The following is a 17,047-nucleotide window of genomic DNA, read 5'->3' on the forward strand; positions in this document are numbered from 1 at the left end:
GTAGCAGAAATAGGCAAAACTTTCCTGCAGCCCAGAGCTGCAGTGGTAGCTGGGCTCTTGCAGGGGCTGGCTGCAGCTGCCTGCCCCTTGCAGCTTTAGCCAGAAGCCTCCTGTCTTGCTGAGACTCTGGCCTTCCAGCCTCCTCACCCTGGGGCTGCGTGTAAAACTGATGTTTTTAAGATTTTGCAGCTGGAGCAGTGTGTACAGCTCTTGGCCGAGCCCTGTACCCCCACAGGCTCCAGCTCGCAGCCCGCTCCCAGCTCCTTCCTTGCTGATGCTGGAGCAGGGACATGGCATTTCGCGAGGGCGAAACGTTCTGGGAGGAGGCTTTTCACCTTTCCTTTTTTCTGGCAGGGAAGCAGCTCTTCAAAGGACAAAGCTGCCTCCTGCAGCCTGGGGCTGTGCCCGGTGGCAGGGCTCCCAGGCCTGGGCAAGGGGAGCGGGAGCAGCCGGAGCCACGGCAGGGAGGGACAGTGGTGAAGAAGCAGAGACGGAGTCGTGCGTAGCTCTGTCAGCTGCTGACGTTTATTGCACAGGATGGGCTGGATGGGAAGGGGGACGCTTGGAGCGGGGCCCTGTCCCACCGGCTGCGCAGCTTCAGGGTGCCGGGCTGGCACGCAGCCCCTCGCTCGCTGCGTACATTCAGCGTGGAAGGTTCCAGAGTGCTCGGCCGAGAGGCATACGTGCACACACACCCGCACACGCATCTGTAGGCGCACACACACACCCGCAGGCACGCCGGTACACGCAGCGTATGCCTTCCCCAGCCTTAAAGCGGGGACTGCCGGTGGGGCAGCCCCAGGGCTCGGGGCCCCAGGCTCCAGCATCTGCCTCCATCCTAGCGCTGGCTGTGGGGCTGGGGGACAGCGTGGGCGTGGGGTGCTCTCAAGCCTCAGGGCGACCATCCCTCAGACACACAACCCCCCTCCCCACCCCCCACCAACTTACCTCCAGTCCTGGACCATCACCCCTCGCCTTGGGGCTGTGGGAGGGGAGGCAGGGACTCGCGCCGGGGGCGGCCAGCGCGCCTAAAGCCCCGGGGAGGTGTCCTGCGGATGCACACACACAGGTACGGATTCAGGTCATATCTATCATATACAGAGTTGATCACAGGGGATGATGCAGCGGTGGCTTCTATGGGGCAGCCGGGGGGCAGCGGGGCTTCGCCGTAGGGAGTGGGAGATGGGGCCAGACTTTGGTCGGAGGTGATGCGGGCGGGGGGCTCAGCCCGACCCCCGCCGTGGTGGTGGTGGTGGGGGCACAGAGGCCCCGTGCCCACCCCCCGGCAGCTGCCCCGCTCTGCAGCGCGTGGCAGGAGGGAAGCCAGGAGCGGGGCTGGCGCCGGTGGGGCGGCCGTGGCCCTCACCCGGGGCTCCGCGTCGGGGCGGCACGGGACGGGCACGGGGCCAGCTGGGACTCACTGCCGCGGCCCCTCCGGCGCGTTTGTCCCCGGGGCTGGCGTGGCGCGGAGGTCACAAGTTGGAAGACAGCCGGGACTTGGCTGGGTCCGTGTCGGGCGTGCTGGCCGCCGAATCCTTGCGGGCCGCCGCCGAGTCCTGCGGCAGGGCGGGTGGTCCCACGTGCACCGAGCCCGTCGACACCGGGTGGGCCAGAGCCCCCCGCGAGGCCGCCTGGCCCCGCAGCCCGGCCGGGGGGCCCAGCGAGGCGGCGGCCGGGCCCCCGCCGATGGAGGCGCAGGACTCGCGGGCCGAGGCTGGGGGGCTCTGGGTGCTGCCGGCCGCCAGCCCGTGGGGCAGGGAGGGCTGCGAGGCCGACAGGGGCCGCGAATCCTGGCTGAGGCTGCTGGTGTGCAGCGCCTGCGTGCTTTTGTGGGCGGCCAGGCGCTGGGGCGAGCCGGGGGCTTGCTGCTGGCTGAGGGAGAGCTGGGAGCCCAGCTGCCCCGGCGCCCCCCCGTAGGCGAACGTCCGGCTGGCCAGGGGGCTTTGGGACGGCGGGCTGGCCGCGGCGGCGGCGAAGGCGCTGGTGGAGGCGGGCAGGGCCGCGGGCTGCGCCTGGTCCTGCGAGGGCGAGGGGTTGGCGTGGGGCAGGGGAGGCTGCGGCTGCGGCGGGGGGCTCTGCTGCAGCAGGACGGGGGAGACGGCGAAGGGGCTGGGCACGGCCTGGGCGTACTGCAAGCGGCGCATCATGCGGGGCGAGCCCAGGGCCATGGAGCCCACCAGCGGGCTGGCCATCTGTGGGCAGAAGCTCATGGCGACGGCTTGCTGGAGGGTGGCGATGGCAGAGGTGACCTGGGGCTGGACGGGGCTGTACATGGCCGTGTGCTGCTGCAGCTCCGCCTGCTGCACCATCTCCCGGTCGTACTTGACAATCTCCTGGATGATCTCGTTCTCCTGGTTGTTGAAGACCCCCGAGTTTAGGTCGTGCTGCACTTTGTGGAGCAGGATTGAGTTCTTCTTCCCTGCAGAGACGGGGAGCACCGTGTGAGACCCCGCGCCGGGGCTACACAGGGCTCCCCCCAGCCCAGCCACAGCTGTCCCCCCTCCAGAGCCCTCTGTGCCTTACCGATGCGGTCAAGGCGGTCGATGGCCACGGTCTCAAAGGCCCGTCTCATCATGGGGTACTCCTCCAGCACCTCGTTGAAGTTGTCCACCGACAGCGAGTAGAGGCGGCAGTAAGTGTCTGCCCGGACGCTGGCCGTGCGCCGGCCGCGGGTCAGCAGGCAGATTTCTGGGGGGAAGACAACGGTGCCAAGGTCAACACTCCACCAGCGAGGACTGGAAATGGGGGTGGGCCAGGAGCAAAGGGTGAGAACCACACGGCGGTGGCTGCCCCAGGGCAGCGCGGGCATCCCAGTGCCTCAGCCCTGCCAGCGCTCACCTCCGAAGTAGGAGCCGTCGGAGAGTTTCATCTCCTTGTTGCCCTTGGTGAGGATGCTGACCACCCCATGCTGGATGAAGTACATCTTCTTGCCGATAGTGCCCTCACGGATGATGTAGTCACCTGGCTGGAACACCTCGAACTTCAGCTTGGTGAGCATCGCCGTGACAAAGTTGGGGTCCGCGTTGGCAAACAGTGGCATCGAGGCCACCAGTTTGCGGCAGTTGAAGTTCACGATTTCCTGCAGGGGAAGGAGGTGAGGGACCAGGAGGCAGGGACAGGGCTTCCCCAGAGCAGGCACGTGAGCACAGCGGTGTCAGCACACACAGACACCCCAGCACACAGATTGCGCGTGGACACACTCACACTCAGAGCTGCAAAGCCAGCGCACACACTGCAGGAGCTGGTGAGTCCCACAGCCCCTCCATGGCAGGGAGCAGGGGGTCCCTAACTGGGGGGGGGACGACGACAGTCCCCATCCTCACTGTGGCATCCCACGCCCAGCTCTCCAGCCTTGGGGCCCTTACCTCACGCAAGGGCTCATTGAGCTCCCCCAGGATGCTGTCCTCGTCGAACATCTTGCCCTGGTAGCGATGCTCGTAGTAGTCATGGATCTTCTGTCGGAAGTCGGCGGGCAGCTTGTGGAAGGACATGTACTGCTCCACCTGCTTGTACTGTGGGGGGAGGCAGTGTCAGCGGCCAGCTGGGCTGGGGCCGGGGGGCCGGGGACCCCCCAGCCAGGTCCCCGCTCCATGGGGCTGATCTCGGTCCCCTCCCTGCTGTCAGGTCCCGCTCCATCGCCCGTCCCTGCCCTGCAGACGGTGTCAACAGGGAGCCCCCACCCTGCCCGGCTGCACCGCTGCGGCTCCAGGAGGGGGTTGTATCACAGAATCACAATGGTTTGGGTTGGATGTTTGGGTTGGATGGGACTTTAAAGATCACCCAGTTCCAACCCCCCCGCCAGAGGCAGGGACACCTTCCAGCATGCCAGGTTGCTCCAAGCCCCGTTCACACCTGGCCTTGAGCACTGCCAGGGATGGGGCACCCACAGCTGCTCTGGGCAGCCTCTGCCAGCGCATCGTGACCCTCTCAGTGAACAATTTCTTCCTAACATTTCACCTAAATCTACACTCTTTCAGTTTAAAGCCATCCTCCCTTGTCCTACCATTTCATGCCCTTGCAAAAAGCCCCTCTCCAGCTTTCTTGTTGGCCCCTTGAGGTGCTGGAAGGCTGCTCTGAGGTGTCCCTGGACCTTCCTCCACACGACAGGAGCTGTGATCCCATGAAGCCCCATCCTACCTTCTCCTGGTACTGGCGCCGGGAGGAGTCCAGCGACTGGATGAGGGCAGTGGCGTGGCCGATGAACATGGCGTAGCAGGTGGCCCCCACGATCATGCTCAGCATCGTCAGCCAGATGTCCGTCATGCTCTCGGGTGCCTGCTTCCCATAGCCGATGCAAAGCATGTGGCTCATGGACTTGAAGAGGGCAAAGGAGTACAGCTCGCTCCAGGAGTCGTTCTGCAGCGATAGGGATGGTGGCGGTGCTCAGCGATGGCTGGGGCACAGCTGCTTGCACACGCGCGTGTGCGTGCGTAGGCACGACACCCTGACCCAGGCAATCCAGGTTCTCCTCCTGCATCTCCCAACAGCGCTCAGCAACAGGATTTTTAGGCAGGTATGGCTGGGTTTGTGTCTCACCTCTGCTCCTTCCCACTCCCAGCGCGTTTCCGCACCTCACCGCCCACCTGGCTTCCTTTTAGGTAGTCAGTCATTTTACTTTTTTTTTTAAGCTGATACGCAGAAGCGCAGCAAGCCCCTGTGAATTGCTGTGATGGGAACAAGCTCTGAGTTTGTGGACTCCACTTGCAGCACTCATGCACGGGAGCCTGCGGACGTGGCTGGCACAGCAGGCAACCGCAGATGGGACAGGCTGGTGGCACCTGGGGCAGAAATCCCCTGGCCCAGCCCCACATGAAGCCCCAGGTCTCCCCCAGGAGCAAAGCAGCCAGGGCAGGAGATGCATGAGACAGGGAGAAGAGGAAGGGGAGGAAGCCAGGCGGGGCGAGGGGGGGACCAGAGCAGAAATGGAAACACCGGCAGAACGGGACGAGACAGACGGAGGGAGAAGAGCCATTTGCAGCAGGCTGCAAGGCTGAGAGGGAGCAATTAGAAACGTGGCCCATTATTTATTAATAGCAGCTTTGCTGCTAATGAGCAGAAGGCGGCAGGGGATGGGGCAGAGAGCAGTGTCAGCATCGTCCGCCCGCCCAGATCGATCCGCTGCCTCGCCAGGGAGATGGTCCGCAGCAAGCACAGGGTGCCCTGCACCCTCCACACTGGCACCACCGGGACAGCATCACCAGCCGGCACAGGGATGGCATCCCCTGGGGTCACTGGAGAGAGGCCCGAGGACACGGGGATGGACGGGGACCCAGGGGGAGGCAGGGGGGGAGCACGGCGGGGTGAGGGCTGGCACTCACCACCATCCCGTTGATGGAGACCCAGCAGTTCTGGGGGAAATCCTGCAGCATGGGCACGAGGAACTGGAGGCAGCCATCCCAATGGCAGAGCAGCAGCATCATGCCGATGAGGTTGATGATCCTCATCACTGCGCTGGCCAGGTCGTAGGTCATGTGGAAGATCTACGGGTGGAGGGGCCGGGGTGGGATGGCAGAGGGTGAGCGCAGGGACTGTCCTCCCACTGCCCAGCCCCGCTCGGGGCACCAACCCACATGACCTCAGCCGAAATAGGCTGTCCCAGCCCGGGGTGGCTGCCCTCCACCTGCCTATTTATAGCCAGAGGGATGCCGCCACGCTGCTGCCCCAGAGAGCGCTAATGGCTGCGAGTTTTGCTGAGGATAAGCCAGCGCTGGTGGATGCTCAGGGAGAGCCAGATACACTGGGCACTGAGGAGGGAGGGGGCAGACCCCGGGGCAGCGGGTGCAGGGCTCAGCCCCTGGCTGGCTTTTGGAAAAGAAGGTCCTGAGGTGCCCACCTCAGGGTAGGGCTGAAGGTAGACCCGATCTGGGGAGCATGGCCAGGGTGGCTGCGGAGAACCCACCCTGATGGGGGGACAGGGCTGCATCCCCCCAGGGACAGTGTTGCATCCCCCCAGGGCTGGGGGCTACAAGAGCATCAACATCTGAGACCCACCAGTGACACCCTGGGAGAGCCCCCCGGGACAGCCTCCAGCCCGGGAAGGAGCCGTGATCACCGGGACCCACCACGGCGCTCCCAGGACCAGAGCCCTGGTTGTGGAGGGGTGGGCGAAGGGAGGACACTGGGTGCTCTGAGGACCCTCGTCACTCCCAGCACCAGCCTGCAGCTTCGGTGAGAGCAGGGCTCCCCCTCCGGCCACATCCCAGCCCCCAGCCCCCCCTCAGCACCTCTCGCCCCAGAGCCCTGCACAGGCAAACCCAGGGGTTAGAGACGTGTACAAATGGGCTGAGGACTTGTTCCTTTTCCTTTAGTATTTTTAGGGTTCAGAAAAGGTGAGTTCAAAGGGGAGGAAAAAAGAAAGAAAATAAGAAATTAACTCCTGGCAGTGAAATCCCCAGTCTCTCTCCCCTTCCCCGCTGTAGATTCAAGGCTGGAGTCCTACAGCATCACATGGAGCAGCCGCACAGCAAGGGCATGGGCATGGGCAAGGGCACGGGGTCCCCTTCCCCTGCGCCCAGCCCCGGGCTCGGAGCCTGCCTGCCCAGGCAGGGCACACGGCGTGGGCAGGACGAGGCAGAGCCGGCGTGATGTCTGCTGCTGGGGGCAGAACCGGGCACCCCCAGCCCCACCAGAGGTGGTTCCACGCCATCCGCCAGCCCCGACCGCGCCACCTCTGAGAGCAGGCAGTGAGGTCCCGGTGGGGACGGGGGCTGTGCTCCCCTCCTGTCCCCCAGAAGTGGACGTGATTACCAGGACACCACGCAGCCATGCACGGGTATAACCCACCCCCCCAACCAAGTCAGACGGGGAAAAGGGCGCAGAGCTGGAGCCCTGGCAGGGGAGGGACCGGGGGGGGACAGACACACTTTGGGATGGGGGATTTGCAGGAGACGTGGGATGCTCCTGCAGCAGAACCCAGCGCCAGCTGTGGGAGAAGGGCACAGGGCAGGGTGGGATGCGGGCAGGGGGATGCGGGGATGGAGACTGGACTGTGTCCCCCAACTCCTCCGCCCGAGGAAGAGGGGGCAGCCCCCAGCGGCGCTGCAAGGCTTGGGGCTCTGCCAGGCTGGGGGAGCCGAGCTCAGCCGGGTGGGAAGAGCCATGTGCCAGGGCTGGGGGGGTTCCCCATCACAGGGTCAGGCCAGGACAGAGCCAGACCCCCTGACGCCGTTGGGCCGGGATATGGGGGGGCTGCTCCCTACGGCCAGGCGCTGCCAGACACAAGCCCCCGGTGCCCACACCAACTCGCAGAGTGGCTCCATGTCTCTGCAGGCTGCAGGTGCAGGAGGGACCGGTGCCCACCCTGCAACCACCGGAGCCAACGTCACCGTGCCCAGGCTGCACCGCAAGGCCCTGCCGTGCTACCGGGTGGCTCTCGCCCGCCGCAGCCTGCACGAGGGATGCCTGGCCACGAGCCGGCACATGCCCTTGCCAGGCCTGGGGACACACAGTGGCAAGGAACAGGAGGAAGAGGAGGGGAGCTCCTTGCAGCCCCTCCAGCCTGCGGGTGCACAGCTGGCTGCACGCTGCAGCAAGCACCTGCACAGCCCCAGCCAGCGGAGCTGCCGGGAGGCACCAGCCCACGTGCCAGAGCCACGCGGCACAGCTGGCTGCACCCTGCACCCCAGCACCCCGCTCCCCAGCCCAGCACCACGTCCCCTCGCACCCCACGCCACCCTGGGTGCGCCAAGCCCAGGCAGCACCCTGCCCCCTGCCCTGGGGACCCAGGGGTCCCAGCGCCCCCGAGGCGAGCAGCATCGAGCTGAGCAGGGGGACGCGGTCAAGCTGCTGGCAGAGCAGGCTGTCACCCATGGGTGGTGCGGTACCACGGCACCGGGACCAGCTGTGCAAACCCCAGCACCCAGGCACACACGTGCACACACACACACGTGCACAGACAGGGCACGGCTCAGCTGAGCTCAGCAGCCCCTGAGGAGCTGGGGGGGGGGGGCTGCCTTCACGCTGAAGCGGAGCGGGAGCACTCTCATGTCACAGCTGTCCCACTGGGGACAGAGCCACGGGAGGGTGGGGGACACCAGAACCTCTCCCCCTCCAGGGTGGGTCATAGCTCCACGCACAGCCCCCCAGGCCCCATCCAACCCACCAGCACCTCAGGCAGCCCCAAGCCCCACCGCCCTCACAGGGACCCCTCCCCGCTCCCGCTCTCTCCCAGCCGGTCCCACCATTGCTGGAGGAGGGACCCACCGGGGGCTGCATCCCACGGGACCCCTACCTCCTCCCACTGGTGGATGTAGCGGATGAGCCGGGAGAGGCGGAGGAGCCGCAGGAGGCTGAGGATCTTGGTGAAGCGGACGATGCGGAGGGCGCGGGCCGTCTTGTACACCTCCGAGTCTATGCCCTTCTCCACAATGAGGAAGACGTAGTCCACGGGGATGGAGGAGACAAAGTCCACCACAAACCAGGTCTTGAGGTACTTTTTCTTGATTCTCTCAGGGTCCAGGATGATTTCTGTGTTGTCCTCAATGACAATCCCCGTCCGGAAGTTCAGCACTAGGTCCATCAGGAAGAAGGTGTCGGAGACCACGTTGAACACGATCCAGGGTGCTGTGGTCTCCTCCTTGAAGAAGGTGATGCCCACGGGAATGATGATCAGGTTGCCCACCATGAAGAGCAGCATCGTGAAGTCCCAGTAAAACCTGGGGAGCAACCAGATGGAGGAGGGTGTCACCAGCGCCCTGCAGCTGCCCCCCACATGGAGGGGACCCGGCCACCGCGCCTGCCCTGAGGGACCTGCGCTACCAGGGTGCTGTCACTGATGCTACCTCAGCCACAGGCACCCCCTCCATTCCCCAGGGGGTGCTCCCTGCTCTCCCAGCTGCCCCGGGCCCGATCCCGCAGGCTAGCACAGCCCCTGGTTGAGGTAGGGCTGCGCAAGTGCAGAGGGGGTGCAGGATGAGGCCGGAGGCTGGCTGCTGCTGGGGGCTCTTCCTGCTGGGCTGGTTTGGCCTCAGGTGCGTCCTGAGCACCCAACCCCAAGGCACGGGGAGAACGATGCTGCCAAGCACCGGTGGGGGAGACCCTCGCGCTGAGCTGCCCTGGGGCAGCCCACGGGCTGGGGACCACCCTCATCCCCACACCGCCCACCACGGCGAGGCCACCGCACTCCCCGCAGGCAGCGCTCAAGGTTGTGGGGGGAGGGTAGGACGGGAGAGCCCCCACCCCTCCCTGCTCTCACAGCGGGGACCCGAGGATGGGGGACAGAGTCCCCAGGGCCACCCCACCCCAGCACCTCACTGCACCGGGCTGTGGTCCTGGATTTGGGGATGCGCAGGGTGGGGGCTCCATGGTGGACCCCGGCCGTGCGGCCACGGTGGAAGGAGCCACAGCGATGGAAGGAGCCGCGGTGGCTCCCGGAGCAGCAGATCACGTAGGTCTGCAGCTGGAGCCGGCATCGCCTGCAGCCCTGGGCAGGCAGCGGAGGAGCAGGAGCAGGCGGCCGCCTTTACCTCTGCCTGGGCTGCACGGCTCTGCCGCCCCCACCCCCTCCTGCCTCACCGCCTCCTTCTCTCCTTTCTCCTCATCCCCACCTTCCGGGCCACTGATGACCTTTCCGAGCATCTGCAAGGTCACAGCAGCCCTGTCCCTGAGGGGATACCCCAGCCCCTTGCTACCCCCCTGCCCTGCACCCCAGCACTGGCATGGGGGGGCAGGAGGGGGGGATGCTCCTCAAGTCACACACAGACACACAGGACCCTCACCCACACATCTCCGCTCAGCCCACCCTGCCACGCTGCCCGCCCCAGGCAGGAGCTCCCGGGAGCTGTGGGCTGACGGGCAGGGGGTGCCCCGGCCACGCTGCCAGGGATGGGGGGATGAGGGGGAGACCTCCCACACACAGGAATGGGAGATGGGCTGGATCCATCCTCCCCCCGCCCGTGCAGATTAGCGCAGGACCAGAAGGAGCTGAGCATCCCAGCTCCTGACCTTTCTCCAATGACACCTTCTCCATGTGAGACGTTGCCGTGGCAACCGTGAGTGATGTCACTGCTGCACAAGGATGACTTCACACCCAGGGCTGTCTCCAGGGTACCCTCGCCAGCTGGGAGGAGCAGGCTGTGCTCCCCCCGCACCCCCACAGGCGAGCTCCGGCTGCCAGCATGACCGGCTCCAGCGCCCCGTGATCCCCGTGGGCAGTGAGGCCACAGCCATGGGGGACCCTGCCGGACCCCTGGGCTCCTGCCACATGGCACAGCCCCCCAGAGATGCCAGCGTCAGCAGAGCCACCGCTGAGGCTGGGGCAGCAGCACCGGGCTGGATCTGTCCCGCAAAGCCCCCGGCAGCTCTCGCTGCAAACTGACCCTGCTGCACAAAGCAAGTCCCACAGGGGCATTAGCCATGCAAAGCTGTGAAGAACAAAGATTAAATAACCGTGCCAGATGGGCAAAACTCTCCACTGGCTCAAATCCCTTTGCAATCTGGCTAAGCCAGGGCAGAATTTGGCCTGCTGAGAAAGATAAACTGCTCCTGGTCCCCCCCCAGCACACGCAACTGACTGCGAGGTCTCTTCGGGGACCTGGGTGCGATGCCAACGCTTTCTTCCTTGGAGGGCAGTGTGGGCACAGAGAAAAAGATCCAATCCAGGCTACTAAAAATATCTGAAAACAAATTAATTAGGATCCTCAGCACCCTCCTCCCTTGATTCTGACCCAATTGAATGGCAGCGATGATGACAGAAGATGCCCAAAGCCCCTGTGAGCAGGGGCTGCTGTGCTCCTGCTCCATCGCCCACCCGAAGCCTGGCACAGCGGTGCTGCCCCACAGGTCCTGGGCAGGAGGCGAGTTGGGATGAAGCCCCCCGACTCCATCCAAGCTCCCAGGGGCTTCACCACACTCCTGCCCGCCGAGACCCCAGGGCACGTCCCCCCACAGAGCTCCCATCTCCTCAGCACCTCTAAAAGCCTGACGGAGACCCTGAGGCCAGAGAGGCACGGGGCAATCCCAACGGCCGCACCAGCAAAGCCCCCCTGCGTGCCTGCTGTTACCTCCTGGGAGGGGACCAGGAGAACCCCCCTGAGCCGTCCAGGGGGGCACAGCCACAGGACACCGGGGCCATCCCGGCTCAGCTCCACACAGAGCTCCGGTGGGATGCGGGGGATGATCCAGCCACCTCCGCACGCTCGGTGCCACGCATCGCTCCTCTCTACAGCAACCCCATTGCCTGGGCACCGAGCCGCCCACTGGCCAGCCTGCCCAGGTGGACGAAGCCCCCCCACGGGCCGCTCTGCAGGAGGTGCCCCCGAGGGCTGAGCCCCTTGGCCCAGACCAGGGCCCTGGCAGCAAACAGCCAGGCTTCCCAGCAGGTGGGAGCAGCGCAGGATCAGTGCAGGATTGGTGCGGGATTGACACTTTGCAAACTTGCACTAAAAACTTGTATTTTAAAAATGAGGTCGCTCTTAGAAGTGGGTTAAGAAGCCAACGGCAGAAGTTTGCCCGAGCCAAGCAAGCAGCACGGTGCAGTGCCCAACATGCCGTCCGCATCCCTGCATCCCAGTACAGCCAGTTGCGATGCATGACTGGTTGCTGCTCTCCCCTGGAAAAGCCTTTTACCTGGGGGGGGTCCTTGGGGAGGGAAGCAGGGGGATAAAGGCTTTGCAAACTTTTCGAAGACCCAAACCTCGACACTCGCCCCAGTCAGTTGCAGCCTTTCTTCCCCGAGGAGCCCCCAGGTCCGAGCACCCCACGCTGACGCTGCAGAGGGGTCAAGAGCTCCCCAACACCCTCAGCAGGGGGAACGGTAACACGGGGACCAGCACAGCGCTGGCACACACGTCGGGAGCAACAGCAGAGTCCCTCTGATCAGAAGCCCCGACGTGACACCAGCTGTTTGGTGGCACCATCCAGGCAGCAGCAAAGCCCCCAAAAACATTTTAACTCCAGATGAGGAAGGCTCCAGCCAAGCAGCACTGGGGCCGCGTGCTCTGGATGCCTCTAGCTCAGGTGTGGGACCAGCTCTTGCAACAGAAATTCGCCAGCAGCAAAACCCCACAGCTGGGCCCCTGCCCCGCGCCTGGTGGAAGGCTGTGAGTGCCAGGCTGGCAGGAGGGGATGCCGGCATGGCCGTACCGGGCAGCCCCGCGGTGGTCACCGGGAGCCGGGCACCACCAGCACCACTGAATCACCGGCTGCGCGCAGCTCTCCGCATTACTGATGCATCCAGCGAGGCGCTGGGCTCAGCCCTCCTCCCGGGCTTATGCAAGTCACTCGCCACCAAGCAGGGGGAAGGCATCGACCACCAGGCTGGAGCACCAGCTGCCCGGGCTCCTGTGCCCCGGGGGAGCACCTGGCCCCCCTGGGAACGTGACTGGCCACCCCCTGCTTGGCCCTGGCTGATGCACCCCCAGCCCTGCACATGCCTGGCTCTCGGCTGTGTACAGGCTATAAGGATTGGGGCCAGACCAGCAACGTGCCCCAGGTCACTGTGAAACGAGGGCTGGATGCAGCCCCCCCAGGCTCCCAATCCCGCCCCAAGGGCAACACCCCAGTTGCAGAAACACCAGCAGCCACAATGAAAAAGTCAGCGCTAGCTGGGTTTTATCCTGCCACTGATAAGGACCAGAAGCGGTAAAGACAGGGACATCTGTGCACAGCACCCTAAAGGACACGGCTCTGCTCGACACAGCCTACTTCAGCACACCATTTATGTCTCTTTTATCAGATTTGCAGCTCAGGATCTCAACCAGCCACCCAGGCTGCTTCCTGATAATTCAATATTCATGTAAATAGCAACTTTCATTCCTGGAGCAAGTCCACCCCTGAATTTTGCATGAATAACGGCAGCGCGGTGCCCATGAGGAGACAGGATCGCTAAAGGACTCCGATTATGAAATGATGTCACATAAGCAGATGTGTAATGATTTTATCTTAAGATGGGAAAATGGGTTTTGCAGGGCAAACATGACTGGGTTCATCCTCCATTATTATTGCTAGATAAACACAACATATTTTTTTTAGGGCAGGGCGACGTGGAATGGACACACGTCCTCAACACGCACAAGCGGCGCGGGTTCCTCGCAGCCAGGCTGTCAGCCCTGCGTTGAGCCGATCCTGTTTATGTGCACGTTTGTAGACCCAGACGATGCCGTGGCTCTGCCTGCCGCTCCTCCCCGCTGGGCAGGGAACTCTCCTACGCCACTTGCAGCATCCAAACACAGGCAGCGGCTCTTCCCCAATGGGTATCAACTCTTGATAGCGACTCCAGGAGGGATGGAGCCAGCGCGGGGCAGGCTGGCCAGGGTGACTCCCCAAGGTCACCCCGGCGTGGACCAGTGCCCACCCGCCCACTGCGAGCGCCAGCCCTGGGAGCGATGCTGCTGCGCCCCACAGAAGCCTCCAAGGCCTTGCTCCCACCGCGGGCTCACCGCAGGGAGACCCCGCTCTCAGCAGCACTATGGCTCTGCCAGCTCGGAGAAGTGGGGCAGGCGCTGGCCCCGACGCAGCTGTGGTGGGGACAGTGGGGCACAACCTCCCCCAACAGCCCGCAGCTGCTGAGGAGCAGGGGCGGCGCAGAGGGCAGGGTCCGCTGGCTCGGCAGCCCCCAGGTGCCAGGGATCCGCCTGGCACCACCGCACTGCTCAGTCACGGCAGGGATGGCAGAGCTGGCTCCACCACGGGACCAGCCATGGCCGCGCGGTGCAGCTGCTCCTCATCTTGGCTCTGCAGCAAAACCTGCTGCCCAGCCGACAAGCCAAGGAAGGGGCTCCGATGGATACCCACGGAGGGTTCCCAATGGGAATGTCTGCCACAAGGGCACAGGGCCCCTGTGCAAGGGGAGAGCCCTGAGAGGATGCTGAGGGCCTCCAGCTGCTGCTCTGGAAGATGCCAGATCAGCCCAGGAGCAGCGCATGAGGGCAAGAGCAGGCACTGCAGGTGCTGGTCCCTGCCCCGAGCCCACCCGCCCAGGGCAGACCTCACCGCCCACAGCCACCCCACCTGCCCCAGGGACCCCCACACCAGTGGGGGCCAGTCAGCACCAGCAGCGAAGCGACCCTGAGGCCTGGCTCAGCGGCATCCCCCATGCCAGCACCAGCGAACGCTCCCTCGAGCCTCCCCAACCTGCGCACCAGAACGAGTCGGAGCCGAGCCCCTCGTCCCCCCCAGCCTCTGGGCGAAGGTTCCCCCAGCCCCTTTGAGGTTGCTGGGCTGGGGGCCCCCAATGGCTGGCTCACCAGCGATGCCAATGGGGGTGTCTTAGCCACCCACCCCCACCAGGTGCCATGCCACCAGCCTGAGCCATGCATCCTTCCCAGCAGCTCTCACGCTACCTGGGAAGCGTTTCCCACACTGGAGCTCCCCCAGGGCCCAGGGTGGGGGGACGGGAGCGGGAGCTGCAGCGCGTTCTTCCCGCCCCCCCCCCCCGGCTTTGCCATTCCTCGGCTGGAAGCTGCACAGGCTGGATCAGGAGGCTCTGGTCCCCTCGGGAGCGAGATGGATCCCTCCCTGAATCTCAGGGCCAGGATGATCAGGCCTCCTTGGGGGAGGGGGAGCCTCCGCTTGGCCGCAGAGACAGCCCCCGGTCCTGCCAGGGGAGGGGGACACCTTCCCTGAGATGCTTTGGGGGCAGAGCCCGGGGGGGGGGCTCCAGAGGGGCCGGGCGGTGCGAGGCCCCGGGAAGGACGAGGGGGTGCCCTTGGCGGGGTCTCAGGGCTCCGGGCAGCCCTGCACGGCGGTGCCCGCTGGGGAGGGGGATGCCCAGCCACCCCCAACCCCCCCCCCGCGCACAGCAGCAGCTGCACCGCCGCCTCGGGCACGGCTCAAGGTGCCCTCTCCCGGGGCCGGGCCCGGCCTCCCCTTCCCCCGACGGCGCGACCGGCTTTGGGCTCCACGCTCCCCCCCGGCCTCCCCCCGCCGCACCGTCCCCGCGGGTGACACCGGGAGCGGGGTCCCGGGGCTGCCGCTCGCCCCCCGCCCGCCGGGCGCACCTGAAGTCGCTGTAGGGATGGATGATCCAGGCCCCCGCCGACTTGACGCGCTCCTGCTCCCGCTCCACCGCCTTCTGCGAGCCGAACATCCGCAGCGAGAACTTGTTGACGCCGGGCTGGAGCATCGCCCCGAACTGCCGCTGCATGAAGCTGGCCTGGCTCCCGCGGGCCTCCTCGCCCGCATCCTCGCCCGCGCCCTCCTCGGCCGCCTTGGCCCCGCCGGGGGACGCGCCGCCGCCGCCGCAGGAGAAGGAGACCTTGGGCTCCCGGGGCGGCTCCGGGCCGGGGCTCCGCGGCGGCTCCCCGCGCCGGCACTCGCCGTTCGGGGACCCCTTCCCGCCGCGGCCCCGCGCTCGCCCCGCCGCCGCCGCCGCCCCGCCGCGCTTGGCCGCCTCGGCCGCCTCCTCCTCGGCCGCCGCCTCCCCGCCCGCCGCGCCGCGGCCCGCCCGCATCCTGCCGCTGCCGCCGCCGAGGCCACCGGCGGCCGAGTGGCGCCCGCCGCCGCGGCGGGGGCGGGGGCGGGCCGGGGCGGGCCGGGGGCGGGCGGCGGGGCCGGGCGGGGGGCCGGGCCCGGGCACCGGGCGGCTCCGCAGCTCCCCCCGCCGGTACGTCCCTCGCCGGCGGGACCGGGCACCGGGGCCGCCCCGCTCCGCTCGACGGCTGCGGTGCCCGGTGCGGGGCCGGGCGCTCCCCCCGCCCCTCGGCCGCGGGGTTCCGCCGGCCCGTCCGCCCCGCCGGGGAAGGAGCGCGGGCCCCGCCGGGGCGGCCCGGACCCACCTCCGGGCCGGGGACGGGCCCCACCGGGCACGGGGGCTTTGTCCAGACGGGGGTGACATTGCTTTGCCCCCCCAGCCCCAGTGACCCACTGCCCGAGCCCCAAGCCCCCAGACAAGCTCCAAGCCCCTTAGCCCTGAGCACCGAGCCCCCAGCCAGCCCCCAGCCCCGGGCCCCCAGCCCCCAGCCAGCCCCCAGCCCCGGGCCCCCAGCCCCCAGCCAGCCCCCAGCCCTGGGCTCCCAGCCCCGAGCCGGGGGCTGGAGGAGCTGCCCCAGGGTGGTCGCAGGGATGGAGACCTGGGGGGGCCAGGGCAGCTTCTGCATGTCCCAGAAACAACCCGGGGCAGCAACTGCTGCTGGACGCCACCGAGGCTGACACCTGCAGCCACGCCACACCCGGGTGTGCTGCTCCGGGTGCCGGGATCGGGTCGGTGGGACAGCACCTCCTGCCCCCCGCCCCAGCAGCACGCAGCTTCCCGGGCTGCGAGGTGTCGGGGTGCACCGGGATGGGGACACCGGCCAAGCCCCCAGCGAGGGCTGGATGCAGAAGCAGAGCCACCACCGCTGCAGGGGCCACGGTTCTTGCCGCCCTGGTTGCCACAGGCCCGGGGTCAGGCAAGACCCACTCGGGGTCACGGTGCCACACGGACAACGTGGCCGCGGCGGGTGGCACCATCTGCTGCCCGCGGTACAGAAACGCAGCCGGACATCCCCGCGTCCGGCAACCGCGCCGCCCACAGCCGCCAGCCCTGCCCCATGCCCATGCTCTCAGCCCCACGGAAGAGACCCCAAAACCTACGCTCCAGGCCACGGCACCAAGTCGCCCTCTTGGCATCGCAGAGCTGCCCCCAAGCAATAGCCTGTTTCTCCAAACCGCCCCCGAGCACAGTGCTGGCCACCAGCCCTGAGCCCAGCGTAGCCCCCAGTGAGCCCACCTGCACAGGGGGCTGGAGCAAACACAGGGGTCCCAGCCAGGCTCGCCCCAAGGCGTCAAGACACGGAGGCTGAGCAGGATGCCCACAGGCTGAGCAGGATGCCCGCAGGCAGCAGTGCCTGGAGCACCTGCGCTCCCCGGGACGGAGCAGAGCTCTGAGCACCAGCCATGCACAGAGCTCAGTGCGGCAGCGCTTCGCCTTGGCTCACCATGGCAGCTGCTGTGGGAGAGCAGGCTCGGCAGAGAGCAGCACGATGCTGCTCCATCCCCATCCCAGCTCCCCAGGCTGTTTTTCTCCTCTGGGCCTGCCCAGCCTAACAAAAGGCACAAGCGATGCTTTGTGCAGCAGCCCAGAGCTGGGTCAGGCAGGACCCATAATCCTCATCAAGCAAATTAAGCCATG

General features: G+C 66.5%; 1 protein-coding gene across 1 annotated transcript; it reads right to left on the reverse strand.

The window, feature by feature from the left end:
- Positions 1-503: 503 nt before the first annotated feature.
- HCN2 (hyperpolarization activated cyclic nucleotide gated potassium and sodium channel 2) lies at positions 504-15,812 on the reverse strand. Its single transcript, XM_080384098.1, has 8 exons — positions 14,937-15,812; positions 8,231-8,654; positions 5,319-5,480; positions 4,138-4,356; positions 3,366-3,512; positions 2,839-3,079; positions 2,524-2,688; positions 504-2,419 (listed from the first exon to the last, which is right to left on the reverse strand). The coding sequence occupies exons 1-8, from the start codon at positions 15,770-15,772 to the stop codon at positions 1,473-1,475; spliced, it is 3,141 nt and encodes a 1,046-aa protein (XP_080240224.1). The 5' UTR covers positions 15,773-15,812; the 3' UTR covers positions 504-1,472.
- Between the last annotated feature and the right edge of the window lie 1,235 nt (positions 15,813-17,047).

The sequence above is a fragment of the Falco punctatus genome (genome assembly GCF_963210335.1).
Source record: "Falco punctatus genome assembly, chromosome: 4".
In the NCBI taxonomy this organism is placed as follows: Eukaryota; Metazoa; Chordata; class Aves; order Falconiformes; family Falconidae; genus Falco; species Falco punctatus.

Bases quoted from the DNA above. Each gene is read 5' to 3' on its own strand.
- HCN2 (XM_080384098.1), bottom strand. From the start codon at position 15,772: ATGTCACCCCCGTCTGGACAAAGCCCCCGTGCCCGGTGGGGCCCGTCC. The intron at 8,655-14,936 runs GTGCGCCCGGCG...GTTGCTCCCCAG, and splicing joins CATCCCTACAGCGACTTCAG to GTTTTACTGGGACTTCACGA. The intron at 5,481-8,230 runs GTAGGGGTCCCG...CTCCACCCGTAG, and splicing joins ACATCCACCAGTGGGAGGAG to ATCTTCCACATGACCTACGA.